The sequence below is a fragment of the Ctenocephalides felis genome, unplaced genomic scaffold, assembly GCF_003426905.1.
Source record: "Ctenocephalides felis isolate EL2017-DRISC unplaced genomic scaffold, ASM342690v1 CF-g0.4_SCAFFOLD_01886, whole genome shotgun sequence".
In the NCBI taxonomy this organism is placed as follows: Eukaryota; Metazoa; Arthropoda; class Insecta; order Siphonaptera; family Pulicidae; genus Ctenocephalides; species Ctenocephalides felis.
Window position 1 is genome coordinate 145695806 of NW_020538040.1, and position 16295 is coordinate 145712100.

General features: G+C 30.3%; 1 protein-coding gene across 1 annotated transcript; it reads right to left on the minus strand.

The window, feature by feature from the left end:
- Positions 1-3165: 3165 nt before the first annotated feature.
- LOC113376032 lies at positions 3166-15697 on the minus strand. Its single transcript, XM_026615962.1, has 9 exons — positions 15679-15697; positions 12313-12570; positions 10220-10384; positions 9529-9699; positions 7891-8177; positions 6766-6892; positions 6421-6573; positions 5184-5717; positions 3166-3470 (listed from the first exon to the last, which is right to left on the minus strand). Exons 1-9 carry the CDS (start codon positions 15695-15697, stop codon positions 3166-3168), a joined length of 2019 nt encoding a protein of 672 aa, XP_026471747.1.
- Positions 15698-16295: the final 598 nt, after the last annotated feature.

Consider the following 16295-nt stretch of genomic DNA (forward strand, 5'->3'; position numbering starts at 1 on the left):
AATCTAACGCATCAGATGCTCACGTGTGGTCAATATTTCATTATGAGGATAGCTCTGAATACTATTTTAATTATAAGATGATATTGTGTGTAAGCCTAGAAAGTCTCACTTTCATGGTTTACAATTTTCATTCGAAACCATCATTTTATTGTTGTAGCGAAATGTCGCTATTTGTGTGTTGAATCAAATCAACATTTGGTGATTTTTTCACCAAACGTACGTACTACTACTTGTATATGATTAATCTGTATATAATGTATTTATATACAAATATATATTTAATTGTTCAACAATTTTAAAAAATTGTATATTTAATAAATAATTGAATAAGCTCTAAAACAATCTCTTTGTGGAGACAAATCTGTATATAGAAGCATTTAAAATAGTTCGGGTTTTAACTTTTTTATCAAATCAGTATTATCATTATCAGATTGGAATACTACAAGCAATTTATATGCAAGTGAATGAAGCATTAACTTAAATAATTTTAAAAATTTGTCATAAATCACCAATGATAATAGCATTCATATACTCAATTTTAATAAGTTCACAATAATGTTCACACCCATATATTATTTTGAATTCTATTTATTGTTTTTGTTGTTACTTAGTTAATTGTTCTTAAAAAAAATGTGGAAAATGAAATATTTTTCTAGCATACTGATTTGTTGGTAATATATTATTTGATATTTAATAGTAAGGTTTTATTTGCGGATTGTTGATGCTTGCATGTTTATATCATGAGCGAAACTGAAATTGAAGTCTATTAACAGTAATATATTTTTAGTACTGTTTGTAAATGACAAAGATCGAGCTTATTCTTTATTTGGAAATAAAGTATCACCAAATGCTTATTTAAATTTTCTAATTGTATATAGTGATATATTTAGATAATATAATCTATTTTAATTGAACAATTATCAAAATTATCATCATGATTATGATTATCATTAATTCTAATTATTATTACTGTTATTACTATTATTATTATTATTATTATTATATAAAGGAAAGATTAAGTATATATTAAAGTGAATTATAATTAGAGAGAATTTATGAAAGTGTAGAAAAATAAAATGTACGTTCTTTTATGATTAATAATTTTGTTTTAATTTGAGAATAATTTATTATAATCAGGAATATATTTAGGTGATCTCGGTCAGCTTATTTCGGTTAAAATTATATGGCATAGATTGGGACCCTCTGATTCAGAAACTGTACTTGGGACAGAAGGTAAAAGTTCGAATAAATCAGGGATATACAGTCAGCGTCGAAATAAGTAGAGGTGTGCGGCAAGGATGCTGCATGGTACTAATCTTGTTCAACTTGCACGAAGAATGCTAGTCAACGAGGTACTTGAAGGGACTAGCAATTTTTGATTAATGAAAGAAGAAACACCACCATATGAACACAGATGATGTCGTGGTGATATCGATGACCAAAACCGAACTACAAAATATGATTGGCAGAATCGTCGGAGTGGGTAGAAGATACGCAATTGAGATCAACAGTGACAAATTGAAAGTGATGAGAATATAGAAACTAGATGAGTGTTTGAGGATACGGGCAGGATATAGGGAATTGTTAGATGTGATCACTTCAAATACTTGGGAACCATTCTGACCAGAAACAGATACTGCACGTGAGAGATCAGGGCAAGGATAGCAAGCGTCCAAAGCGGCATTCGCGACAAAGAAAAAGAAAATGGAGTTTCGACTTGCGGAAGTGGCTAATAAAGTGGCTATAATTGCGGATCAGGGACGTGGACTCTAAGAAAGGCCGACAAAAACTATCTGGAGAGTTTTGGAATGTGGTGCTGGAGACAAATGGAGAAGATAATGGACAGACAAGATGAAAAATGAAGAAATGCTAAGAAGAGTGGGTGAAGAAAGCATGATAATGAAAAAGGAAGAAATCTGGATCGGTCTTATTTTGCAGAAAGAGTGCCTCCTACTCGAATATGAAGAGACTAAAAGGATTGAGGAAAAGAAGAAAGCAGATGATTGATGGCTTACGCGGGAAGAGAAAATACAGGGAACTCTGAGCCGAAATACAGAATCAGAAAAAATGCAAGCAGAAGTTTGAATAGGAAATTGCATAAAAGTGTATAAAAAGTGAATAATGGCAATGAAATAATAATGGGAATGATGAACAAAGGAAATCATGGCTCTCACACCATGGACCTGCCTTCGGCATTGATTATTATTGTTATTTCGGCCAATGTCGCGGCTCTTTTTATTATATATAACAAGAATAAGTGATACCTTTCAAGTGTTAATAATTAAAATAATTGTTGCTAGGCATTACTATAATGTTGTATCTTTGGTTCAACAAGAGCAACGAAATTGATTTACAATTTCAGATTCATTTATTAAGAATCTTTCTTGAGTTGCCAAAGTCGAGTTTACAATTTTTACACGCACACATTTTTACGGGGGAATAACTTCTAGAGGTACTCTAAATGAAAATGGATTATTTATATACAAACGTCTTTATTTTTAGCATATGAATTATTCGACAATTTCTTATAGTAGTTAATAAAATAATACACATTGTTAAACAGAACTATGTGACGAGAATGCAACTTTTTTTTATTGTGGCATAGATTTTGTGGTTTGCTTACATGCTAATTTAAAGAATTTCTAAACCCTTACGCTACAAGCGTCGCCTATAGACGACAACCGCTGGACGACTTTTGTATGCGGGTATCGCCTATAGACGACATCATTCCGAGTTAAATTATTGAGAAATCTAACTTATTATTGCGGTTTTTAGTTCCGTAGAAGTGTAATTTTTAATTTTGAATTCTTAATTTTTAAATGCATTTTTATTGGTATTAATTGAAAAATTGTAAAATATTTTGTGTAAATGTAATATACTCGGGCAGTTTATCGGCTTGTACAGTGCCACTCTTGCGAAAAACACTCTTGTAGCGAAAGGTTAAATATGTCTCTTTAATTTTCGGTTTAGAAATTTTTATATATTTATAAATATCATTTTTATGTATAATCATGTCCATATTGAACACATAAGAATTTAATTCGAAGAGAATATTTTTAATTTTTGGACACAATTTAGTTTTTTTAGTTGTGGATACTACTTAGTATTTTATCTTTTATTCTAAAACAAGACTAACTAAACGAGCTCTAAGCTTTATCACGAAGTTCAATCACCATCAGGCGAGGCTAAATTAAAATCTAATTGTTCATCTGCTGTCAAATAGCGCACTTCGCTGAATTCTTCATCGCCTCCTCTCCGACAGGCATGTTGTCGGCTTCGACCGCTTGAATTTTTATATTGAAAACTACGTCTTCTGAATCTCCAAAAGGCAATAGCTGCAATCCCACAGGCTGCCATGACTCCGCCAATTGCTAGAAGAGTCGGAAGCATATTTCCTTTCCAACCCGTTACAAGTTGTTGCTTGGATTCTGTAATTTCTCGATTTCCTTGGTCTTCCAGGTAATCGGTCACTGGAATAAGAAAACGTGATTTTAGACACAGCGCTGAAAAACTTATTTGGCTTTATTTTATAAAAGAAGAAAGTTTGTGATGAGAAATGAAATTGCAAATTTTATAAGCTTTATATGAAGAAAGAAAATACTAGGTGCGTTCCAAGATAAATGAAGAGTATGTCAAACATCAGTTATTATTTATACGTGGGATAGCGCTTTGGCAAATTACATCTTTTACCATTTAGTCAATTTTTTTTCTGCGACTTCTTTCAAGTCGGTGAATTGCATTTGGCCAAGATTGTTTTTCACAAATATTTTGAAAAACGTTTTAATTAATAGTTAAATTATTAACCATCAAAGATCGTATTGCTGTTGTTTCAGCCCCGTTTCATTCGTATTGCTGTTGCTTCAGCCTCAAAGTTTGGGGGCCCTCTCAAGATTTTTTTTTACAAAATTTAAAAATACACAAATTAAATGAATATTTATTTATCATTCTAATTATTTATATATCTAGTTTTATCTAAGTTTCTGAATTTTTCACAAATGATTCCATATATATATTCACTCTTCTTGCCCTTAACAAAAAAAAAAAAACTGAATTATTTAGCGATCTTTCAATTTTATAAAGTTTCTATCCTTAGGAACATATAGGTCTGGTAGACATTTCTATACTAAAGTTTGTACGTAATTTTTTATTTAATTTTTTTTTTAGCAGTTGCGATTGTAACTGGAAGGGCCAAGAATAAAATGCATACTGTTATTTCGTTGGGAAAACTGGATGCAAGCCTCCATCATTGTACCTTAATGAAAAAAATTCTTGGATTTCTGTATTCAAATCTATTCTGGAACCATCAATATGAGATATTTTTACAGTAATTCATTCAACAGTTTTCCGGAAACGTTTACTAATTCTCGATTTCAAAAGGACAAATGTTACTACTTACGTCGCAAAAGTTTTGAAATCTTTTTTTTTTGTGAAATTAATATATTCAAACAGCAATAGTATACATTAAAATAAGATTTCGGGTCTAAAATTCTCTCATCTTGGGATAAATCATCATAATAACGCTTCATTATCTTTTGTCTCTTTTCTTTAAAATAGCTATTGCAATCCTCCATCTTTTTTGCAAATTATTTGGACTTCTTTAGTAAACTGATTCAATAAGTTTTCATATCTTATCGGATGTGCAAAAGCTTTACTAATTGAATTGATTGCTGGAGCTTGCAGAAATATTGCAGTAGAAATAAATTCTCTTAAAGCGTTAGCTTACAAGTTGAAGTTCAATACCACTCGATAACAAAAGGAAATGCAAACTACGTTAAAATTATTCAATTTTTTGGAAAATTGTTGTTTTGCTTTCTGCTTGTGCTCGTTGGGGCCGCTCTACCCCCATACCCAAAACAAAACTGCCAAATAAAAGTAGATTTTGTAAAACCTAATGTATCCATAAACCATCAATCTAGGGTTCCTATTTATATTTTTATTATTTATATTTTTTTAGATCTATAATATCATTAATAAATTTTAATAATTGGTAATATGATGATCATAATTATTAGATCATATTTCAAAATATAATCAATTTTAAATGTTCAATAAAAATATAAAAATATCAAAATTTTTATAACGAAATTCATCAAATTTTTGTTGGCAAGTCAGATAGTTTCAACAAATTTACTTTATACATGATACATGACTACTTTCTATGTAAAATCTATGCATAATAATACTTGTCTCAAGTGCATCACTTGGCTTTTCTTCTAATTCTCGATCGACGACCGTAATCGCTTTTTCTGCAGTTTCGCGCTTGGGAGTTGTTCTTTTAGCAGCAGCTGTCGAAGCAGCAGTTGTCGACATGGTAATTTTTGTCGTTGCAAGTGGTTTTTCAGTAGTAGTAAGTTTGGTTGTCGGCCTAGTTGTCGGCCTAGTTGTTGGCCTAGTTGTTGGCCTAGTTGTTGGCCGAGTTGGTTTCTGTGTCCGCAGATATGTAGTGTTTAAAATTTTGATAGTAGTTTTGCTCGTGCTTGTAGTACGAGGTGTTGTAGTCGTTACTTTTGGCTTTTCAGTTGTTGTTGTTTTGGTCGTATAAGTTGTCAATACTGTAGTTTTTGTAGTTAATCGAGTAGTAGGTGTGGCGGTAGTTGATTCAGTTGTCGGTTTATTAGTCATTTGAGTCCTTTGTGTCGTTTCTGGAGGTACATAAGTCGTGTATTCACCTGTGAAGTCACCATTCACATCAGTCGTTTCTGTTGCAGGCGTACTGTCTGAAATTAATTTTGCTGTCAGTTAATGTTATTTAAATGAATATTTCACGGTAATACAATTTGGTCGAAAGAGACATAGATTAATTCAGATCATGCAGCAGATTGTATAATAATATCAGTGCATTGAATGGTCGACAGTGTGAAAATTAGACTTCGTTTTATTTATTCCCGTTATATTCAGAGTATTATCACGGTATTATCTTCTGATTATGTAATGCACATCAAAATTGTAAGTATTTTTGTTTGTTCGTGAATGTGGAACAATTTAAACTGTTACTTATCCCTATAGTTTTTATTTTATCCTATGTTTTCGTTTAATGTTTTGTTCCTATTTTATACCTATATTGTCGACAACGGTAACGATGGTGGTATTGATTTCGAACCTAAAAACTATTAAAGCTCTTATTCAAATTCAATTTTTATCCAAAACTCAAAGAGTATGTCTAACTCTTTGAAATTTAGAAAGATGAAAAAAAAGAAATATTTATGAGTGTGAGCATGCCCGTTGCAGAGTTTTATACTCCACGGTGATTACAAATTTCATCAGTAGATGTTCTATCACATTTTTCGATGAAACAATAAGAACCAAAATCGAAAATCTTTTTGTTCGTTTGGTAGACCATGTAAATATTTGGTTGCACTAGTGTTATATAATGTAAATATAAAACAATAAAATATTTTATGAAATTGATATTTTACTCACCGAATACACAGACATCAAAATAGTCCAAACAGCAAGATTGTGTTTCATCACAATCAATCGTACAATCACAAGCTTGAATTGAAGGTCCTGTTGTGGTAGAGTTACCATACGTATCACATCGATTTGCACAAGATTGAACGTCGATATAACCACCTGAAAACAGAAAAAATAAAACAATCATGGTTGGTTCAGTATTATGATCTATATCGAATTATTTTTAAATCAGGAATGCATCTTATGTAATTGTGAAATCATTTTTATTTAAACTATTATTATATTAGTATTTTTTTCAATTTATACATGGTCTATATATTCGTTTTTGTATGTTTCTAAAAATAGTATTACCTTCTTCTTCGGTTTCCACAATTTGCAATGAAGAAATATTTGCGCACATGGGTTCCTCCAAAATTTCAACGTCATCAACAGCAATATCACTAGTGTAACTGGGACCATTGACTCCTTCTATGACTATCTGCAACAATTTTTGTCATCAATAATTTATTTTTAAATTAAATTAAATAGTATATAGTATTTCGTTTTTGGTGTGTATATGTAGTTATCTACTTATACTTTATCTACCATATAGGGTTTTACAATTAGTTTCTCATATGTTGACCTCTTATGGCAGATATTTTTTTTAGGAGAAATGAAATATTGTTACTGATCTTATTTGTTAGCAGACACTTGTTTATGAACATGAGTATGTAACATATGTTAAACTTTATAAACTTTACAGTTCATACACATTTGTATATTGTTTGCGCCAGTGGCGTCGGAAGCAAATTTTTGATGGGTAGGCTCGTTTTTTTTTTTTTTTTTTTTTTTAATAGACAGGCAGTAGGTTCGTTTTTTTAGGCATATTAGCCCATATAATTTTTTGAAATTGATGGGTGGGCTAAGCCCCCCCCATCAAAATTCATGGGTGGGCTCAAGCCCACACAGCCCACACGGTTCCGACGCCACTGGTTCGCGCCATATCAAAGGGTGCGATTTATATTGATATAAACAAAAAATCATCAATCCAAAATCATATAAAAAATCAAGTCAATCAATACGTTTTCAAAAACAACATTGAAATTATTATAAATACGATTATAAATTGTAATTAACATAAAATAAATACATACAGTTACAAATTAAAGTGTTTATAACAAAGGTCCTTCAAAATTCAATCAAACAACCATTGAAAAAAACATATATGGTAATTAAATTTCAACAATGTCTTGTCCAATGATTTATAATAACGGGTATTAATGAAAATTCTTTTCAGTTATGCTTCTAGAAATGAAAGTATTGTCAAAAAGGGCTAAACGACGCAATCATTGATCTGTAATATACAATTCAGATCCCAAGTTGGACGTGAAAAAGATGTTAATCCGAAAAAAGAAATTTGCGGTAGATTCTGGATTTCGTATCGTAAGGTAAGAACTCAGAGAAAAGTTATTATTATATAACCAAATTTTTTAGTACCTGAAAGTTTTCCCCTGTTGAATTCAAGTAGAAGAATCCCATATGCCATGTGTTTCCTTGGTTGAAAGATTTCTCAAACTTTCTAAAAACATCTGCATTTTCTATGAGGGTTTTTATACCTATACCTTCTGGTTTCAAATAAACATTTAACGATCCTATACTTCTACCGTACATATGGTAGTAGAAAACAAAGCACCTTTCGACTTCGCTGCCTCTGTACAAAGGTGAAAACAGTCGGGCCGTTTGATTTTCTTTCCTTGACGAACTTTCGATGTACATATAATGCCCTGTAATAGAGATAGTATCAAATTTTTAATCAACCAGTTTCAAAAAAAAAAAATAGTTAAGTTCAATTTTTGCACCAGACAATTTGCCTAACCATCGTCAAATTTATTTTGATATGGTTATGAAAAAAAAAACACTTTTTATAATAAGTCATTAAATGTAACTAAAACTGCAAAATTAATTGAGAAGTGGATGATTGAAAACAATTTAATTGGTGTTAACAATGCGTAAAAACCACTGATTATTAAGAAGTGTTTCGAATATACACAGAAAAAGAACATAGGTTATTTATTGGCCAAAAATTTGTATTTGTCATATGTTTATTATTTATTAGATTTACTATAGAACACGTAGCAACACACATCATTTATTAATTAAATTTTATATGGATCTCCTCGTGGGTTAGTCGTGAGTGCTATAAATTTTCAATAAGTGGTTTCAGGTTTGATACCCGTCTGATATCAAGTAGTAGACACATATGTAAATATAGATAGCAATATGTGTCCAAGTGAAAATAGCTCTTGCGGTGCATCAATAAAAATTATCACTATTACAGAAATTGTGATAGGACCTTTAAGTTCTGATTACTGTTTAAATAATAACAAAAAAATATTTGTCCCAAAAATTCTCACAGAAGTGAGAAAACATCTCCTCCTGTAAAACATCTGAAATTTATGCAGACATATTGCTCGCTTTCTAACTGTCTAAGCCTGCATGAAAACTTATAAATTTTATAATTTGCCTAAGTTAACGATGAATAAACAATTTTGCTAACCTAATTTTATTATATTTTTAGTAGATTTTCAATAAAGTTCAAAGCATTATATTATAGGTTTTTAGAAGTTTTCAAATTTTTTGAAGTAAAACTTCTTTAGGCGCGACTAGGGTGTAAATCTGCGAAAATGCAACGGAAGAGCGTTACGCTCGAGTCTTGTGGCAATGATTCGTCATTCGCTCTTCATGAGATCACTTCTATACGGGTCGATTGTGATTGGTCGTCTAGTCGCGTGAGTATGATTACCTTGATTATATGAGAAGTGAAACAACTGGTCTCGTTCAAGTGTCAAATCCTACAATTTCATTTTACTGATCCTGAACGTAAAGTATTACAAAGGTGCATATTTTTATAAATAATTATAAAAAATGAAGAATGAATTGATATTCAGATATTTATTACTCTAAACAAGAAATCAAGCACAACACTAGTTTGTGTGGCTGTGTGTCATTTATATTCAGATATACTTCATAACGGATATCTATGCAATTTATTTTTTGCTAGTGCTAATGAAATTACTGAAGATTGTTATATTATAGCTATCCACAGTGTGAAGGAATATTATAGATAAAATTTACCTCCTTTATTTTCTCCTAATGTATGATCGTGTTGTGGCCCAGTGCCCACAAAACTACTAGGAGTTGAATAGTTATGTCTTCTCCAGTCAAAATCATGAGTAGGATCATGAGTCCATCCACAGATATCTTCTGATTCGAAATCACATGACAATGCTGGTTCTTTGAAAGTTCCTAATAAACATTGGAAAAATATTTGACTTTACAACTGTAGATAGATTTAGTGTAGGACAATTCTGAAAATGTTGATGAAAGACGTTTTATTGTTAGATAATCGTCCTACGTCACTACGTCCTTTATCATACCAAAAATCATAAATTTTTATCAGATCTTCATAAAAATAAAATTAGTTAATTAAATCATTTGAAAATTACAATGGATTTATGATATTTAATATTAAATTTGATAATTACCATCAACAAGCATTAAAACATTACTGTATTTAGCATATAAGGAGCCCGCCGTGGCGTAATGGTTAGGGACGAGGGCTAGCAAGAACTAGGCTCGGACTTGAACCTATCCTTGGCCAGCTCGATACCGGACAGCACGATATCAAGTTTTCACTTGAGGTTATAGATCTCAAATATAATCATAAGTGAAAATCGCCATTCGTGGGCATAGTTGCAATTGAAATACGAAGTCCAAAAATGCTATTAAGTGGTGTCATAATAAGTAACTAAGATTACTTAAATACCTTTGCATTCAGAAAAGGTCCCGTTCCAAACTTGTCCATTGCAATAAGCCATTGAAAATCCATCTATTTCGTATCCTGGGTCACAAAATAACATTGCAACTGATCTGTCATTCGTGTGATAAATCATCCCATGTTCAGGTTTAGCATGTGGCGCACAACCAGGTTCTGTTAGTAAATTTGCAAGCAATATAATTCAATTCAATTTGCTTATATTGCCCTTATATCATATTCAACAAATGCAGAATATTTGCATGAGGACGTATATAAAAAGTAAGAAAGTATGCATTCAGCCCCCCTATAACGCGGTTAGTGCGTACCGTTTATGAAAAATTCGGAGTACTTTATATGAAAAGAGGCTTTTGCGTTGTTTCGCGCTGTAAGAAACTTAGAATCAGTGCAAATCACATCACTTGTACTGCGTTATATGGAGACCAATAAATACAAAAGATAGGATAAAATATATGTTGTTTTTATTGAATTGAAGAGTTATATAACAATATGATATTAAAAATGTAAATTATTTTTATTGATTTAAAAGGTTTATATTAGGATATAATAATAAACATATAAATAATTTTTATTTATTTGAAGCATTTATATAAGAATATGTTAATAAAATTGAAACAAAAACTGTTTCCAACAAAAGAAAATTCAAGCACAATTTTTTTTACTAAGACCAACATTCTGTCACACTACAAAACCGATGTCGTGCACAGCTATGATATAAAGCTTGTTTAAATAAACATATTGTAAAAAGTAAAATAGTCAATAAAATAACTTATATTAAAAACATTTATAATATCTAGTTATTATAGAGTCATTCATAGATTGCGCGGAAGAAACTCATACGTTATATGAAGACTGATACGTTATATGTGTAATTTTACCTCCGCGTAATATGAAAACTACGTTTCCAGACTACCGCGTTATAGAAAGGTTGACTGAATATTAGGGTGGTTCTTAATATAGATGTTTTCGAATTTCCTTGCTCCCAGGGGCTCAAATGCTTCCAAATTGATAAAAAAACAAGTTTCTGAAAGTTTTAGCTCTTAATATTAACTTTAAGATAGTCCGCACTCCAACCAAAGTTTTTTGGTTCTTTTTCCTGAGTAAATAATTATTTGATGAAATATATCAAATTTTTGTTGTAATTTTCTTATTTATGATCAAAATAAGTAAATACAATGTTATTCTCAAAATTTTGATTCACTTGTCGCAAGTTGAACAAATGAAATTTTACCCATGTTATTTCCATAGAAATTAAGTGCTAAAACTTTCAGAGAATTGTTCTCTATCAATTTGGAAGCATTGTGATTGTAGTTCCATATTAACTTCTAGAAGAAGTTTGTTCTCATCAAAAAATTCAATTTGCTAATTTTATGTTTTCTCGACGTTTCAAGCCATTCTGAATCGAATGAAACCAAATTTGGAAAACGAATGTGTGTGTGTGTGTGAACAGAATTTTTGCCGTAATTGACGAGCCGGTTCTTTGTAATTTGGAAAAAGTGTTAAACTTTTTGTCCACATTTAAGCTCATACCACCGAATCTATTTTAAAAAATCAAAAACTGTTTGAAAGGTATTAGTTGGGTATGATACTGATTAGTTTTAGGTGAAAATCTACCAAGGCGTTTTCTTGTAATTAACTGTTGAAAAAAACATTGAAGCCGATTTTTATGGAACCTTTTTTAGTGATATATATCATGGACTTATAGAACTTACTGAAACATTACGGCCTTACTACAAGTAGTTTAGTTCTAAAAATTCATCAATGAGTAGTTTTTTTGACGTTTGTCAAAATTAAAATTAGACGATTTACTTGGTATAACAATAGAGTACTTGGTCTTAATGAACATACTAAACCATTAGTCTTACGGAAACTGGTTCAATTATAAAAAATATTTGTAGAAAATACTCCGAGTTAACGTGTTCGTTCAATTATGTGTAATAAATCCACTCGGAATACTTTTAATCACTTATTTATTTAATTTATTTTGTATCTATTAAGTAGATTATTTGCACATATCGGGAAGTTCATGTAACTTGCCTCAGAGCAAAATAGCAAAATACCAACTAGTTTAAATTTCCACTTACTAGCACAGACCGGTGATTCGACATCCCATTCTCCGTTTTCGCAAACGGCGTGTTTCGGCCCAATTAGCATATATCCTGAATTGCATGAAAACATCGCAAACCGACCCTTTTGCCTGGTCCTTGATTTCCCATTGACGGGCCTAGGAAGTGGCCGGCAACGTTGGCTTGACTCCAGGTTCTGCAACGGCGGGCCTATGCCATGTGAGCGCCAACCCCAACGGCGGTCGTACGTCGACGAACGCGTTAATGAATTCGGTCCTATTGGATTCAAATTAGCATTAATATTTATTAATTTATGCGACTTTATACATACACATATGTATATACAGGAATACCCCGTTTAGCGCGGGGGTTACGTTCCATCAAAGTAGAGCGCAATGCGAAACAGTGCTAAACGAGGCTACCTTTACATAAAAATATTGGGGTTAGGGAAGGACGGCTAGGAAATTGGTTCGGTATTAAATTTAAAAAGTATGTTATTTTTACTAAAAATAAAACCTAACATTTATTGCTTAAAGCCCAAATTAATACCACATTATTATTTCTTGCAGAAATAAAAACAAAATATAAACAACAAAACGAATATTCTTGAATCAACAAATAACATTCTAAGTCAGTTATATTTAGTTAGTTTTCCGTATTTTCAGTGTTTTGCCTTTTTGTGACAAAAGCATCTAATGTCGTTTCACTTTTTCTTTTGCGTTGTTCTTTTAAAAGGCGTTTATAAACGGATAGAGCATCTCTCACACCACGCCTTACTTTAGAGTTCCTGTCATAATTTGGATCATTTTCAATGAATTGATCAATTATTAATGGTAGACGAACTGCTTTTTACAATTACCATCGAAAGTTCTTTTTGCTTTTTCGCTGAATCACTGCTGTCAACATTTTTGTTTTCTTCTTGTTCAGTTCATTACTTGAGCTCACCATTAGAGGGCCTGCTCTGCTTCTTGAATTATTTCTTCAACATCTTCCTCATTTATCCCTTCAAAACTTGGGTTGAAATAAAAGAGTGCTAACCGAAACTGCGCTAAACGATACGGCGTTAAACGGAGTATTACTGTATTAAATATCGACTCGAAAATTTCTTTATTCAAATGATTTGAATTAAAAAAAAAACAAGATTTGAATCATGATTTATATCAACTCGAATCGAACTTATTTGTAGACCAGAAGACGAAAAAGCTCTCTCGATGTATTTATTTTATAAATATGATAAAGAGTGTTGAATTTGACAAATACACGCGATAACTCAAGATTTTAAGCATAAGTTATTATAAAAAATATTTTACAAAAATTATTAACCTTTAACGAACGAGCACATTTTCTAAAAGCATATTTTTCCGTAAAATTCAAGTAAAATGTGATTCGAATAAGGTTGTCAAGGGCTTGATTCGATAGTATATATTTCCGCCATTTTTTGTTTGACTTGGAAACATTTTCTTAAAGTTTTAGCACCAATACTTAAATAATTAAGATACTTATAATTAATTGAATGTGCGCGATTAAATAACCGTATATATTATAATTTTGACATTTTTTATTCATGCAGAATAAACAAAACTAATTGCGGCTTTCTAATATTATTAAAATTGAACAAAATTTTTAAATATAATGAAAGTTGTATAATTTATACCAAAAATAGTTTGTCAAGACGGAAATAACACAACAAAATAGTCCAGTCACTTAAGCTTAAATTAGGTAAGGGTCTCGGAATTCGAGATACCTAGCTGTAAGTCTGTAAATATTTGTATTACGCACCCTAAAAGTTGTCTCAAAACTTGCATATGGAAGGGTGTACGCAACATATGTAGGTTTTGAGACAACTTGGCAAAACGTAAGTATTTACTGACATACATCTGGGTATCTCAAAATTCGAGGTGTACCTTACTATAATGACTTGACTAATAATGATACAACTATTAAAATAAACATATTTATTATATGTATATTTATGCATGTATGTTTCGATACTAAATATGTGTCATTATTCAGATGTTCTAAAATAATTTACGACAATTACAAAACAAATAGCAAAAAAATATTTAAACATTTCAAAGAAAATTATAAAAGAACCGTAATAGATGAAACTTTTTCAGTTAATAATGAACACAAAATCAATAATTGAAAATAAGATTTTTAAAATTATTTTTTCATTGAAATTATGATCTTACTTCTATCGTGTCTCAACACAAGTTCTAATTAAACAATGTTCAGTCAGAATATCAATTATTTATGTTTTATCAATGTTTGCTTGTAGTTTGTATTGAAAAATGATTTTAAATAAAAATTTTAGATTTTAACCAAAAGAAAAAACATAATATATTTTTTAACAATATATAATTTAAATTAATAGATCTTTGAATAAATTATTGTAATTTTGATGTCAGTTATATGTGTTTTAAGAAAATTCAGTTACTCAAACAATAAATTAGCTTTTGGCGATAGACAATTTGCGAATTATAATACACATAAATTCTTCAAAAAATATTTATTTAATTTATCAATTCTTTTATTCAACGTCTGGGGAAATGGAATATCCCCTTAGAAACTATTCATAAAAAAATATACATTTATACACTTGTATGATCATTCTTACTTAATTATTTTTACTTATTCAATTATTTTTACATCGAATTTTAGCTAAATAACTAAGAAAATTGTGCGTTTTAATTCTTGCGTTGCGTTGAATGTTTGAATTGGAAAATGTTTAATTATTCAGATAAAAAGTGAATTATTTCAATTGAAAAATAATTAAATAATAAATGTTTTTTTACACTTCAATATATTTTTCAATATAACTTTTTTTCCAAAAATGAAGAATACATGGAAGATTAATTCGTCATAAAAATTCTGCAAATTTATTTATCTATGTATGAAAAGTAGCTGGACATTATATGGTTAGCTTAAATAGCTTAAACCTCTTGAAACTTTTTTATAGTGAATTTAAAATTTCTGGATTAAAATCTACAACTATAGTTTCATTATTTGATGATCTCAATTATTATTAGCACATACAGACATTCAGGTGATATTATTACAAAACTCAAGTAACTTGTTTATTTTTTGATAGGATCAAAATTATTTTTCTTAATATTATAAATTAAAATATTTTAATTTATAATTAAAACTATATTTATAATAGTAGAATTATTAGAATTTTTATATTTTTTTACTCATGCAGAATAAACAGAACTAATTGCGGCTTTCTAATATTATTAAAGTTGAACACAAATTTCATATTTGATTAATTTATACCAAAAATAGTTTGTTAATCACATGTAGTTAGTAGGTTTAATGATAAATTATTTCGCCCTTTATCAGTAACAAAAAATTGAAATGAATGACTATATGAGGGAAGTTTACCTTGATAACGACCAATCATCTTAGAAGAAGTAAATCCAAAACCGATCAAAATCACAAAAATAACTTGGTTTAAACAACTAACCACCATCATTAAATATTAATAGAATATAATATATTATTTTATTAAATAAACAAACAAATCTTAAGACTAGGTAGTGCTTATTCAAATTTTCAATCGATCGTCACCGAATGTCGCGGGCGATATTAACGACTTTTTGACTTTTTTGTTAGCCCGGGCGATAAATAAAAACTGATTTTAAAACTCAAAAATTAAAACTAAAAGCGCTTCTCTCATTTTTGTGCGATATGGAAGTGGTGAAGTAAGTACAATGTGTCCATAAGCGATATGATATATCAGCAGTCGCATCCGTTCCAAGTTATTGAAAATATGCTCTTGCCTCGAAACGCACTTGAATGCCGGAAATTCTATGGAAATTACCAAAAACAATTAAGATGCAATATTTCATTCAAGAAATATTATATTAAAATAAATTTATCCTTTGCTATCACGTATTAGACCTGGTTAAGCGCCATTTAAGTTTAAACTGCTATCCGACAATTACTGAAAAATACTACAAAGCAACAAAGTAACATTATGTATTACTACATAATTTGAC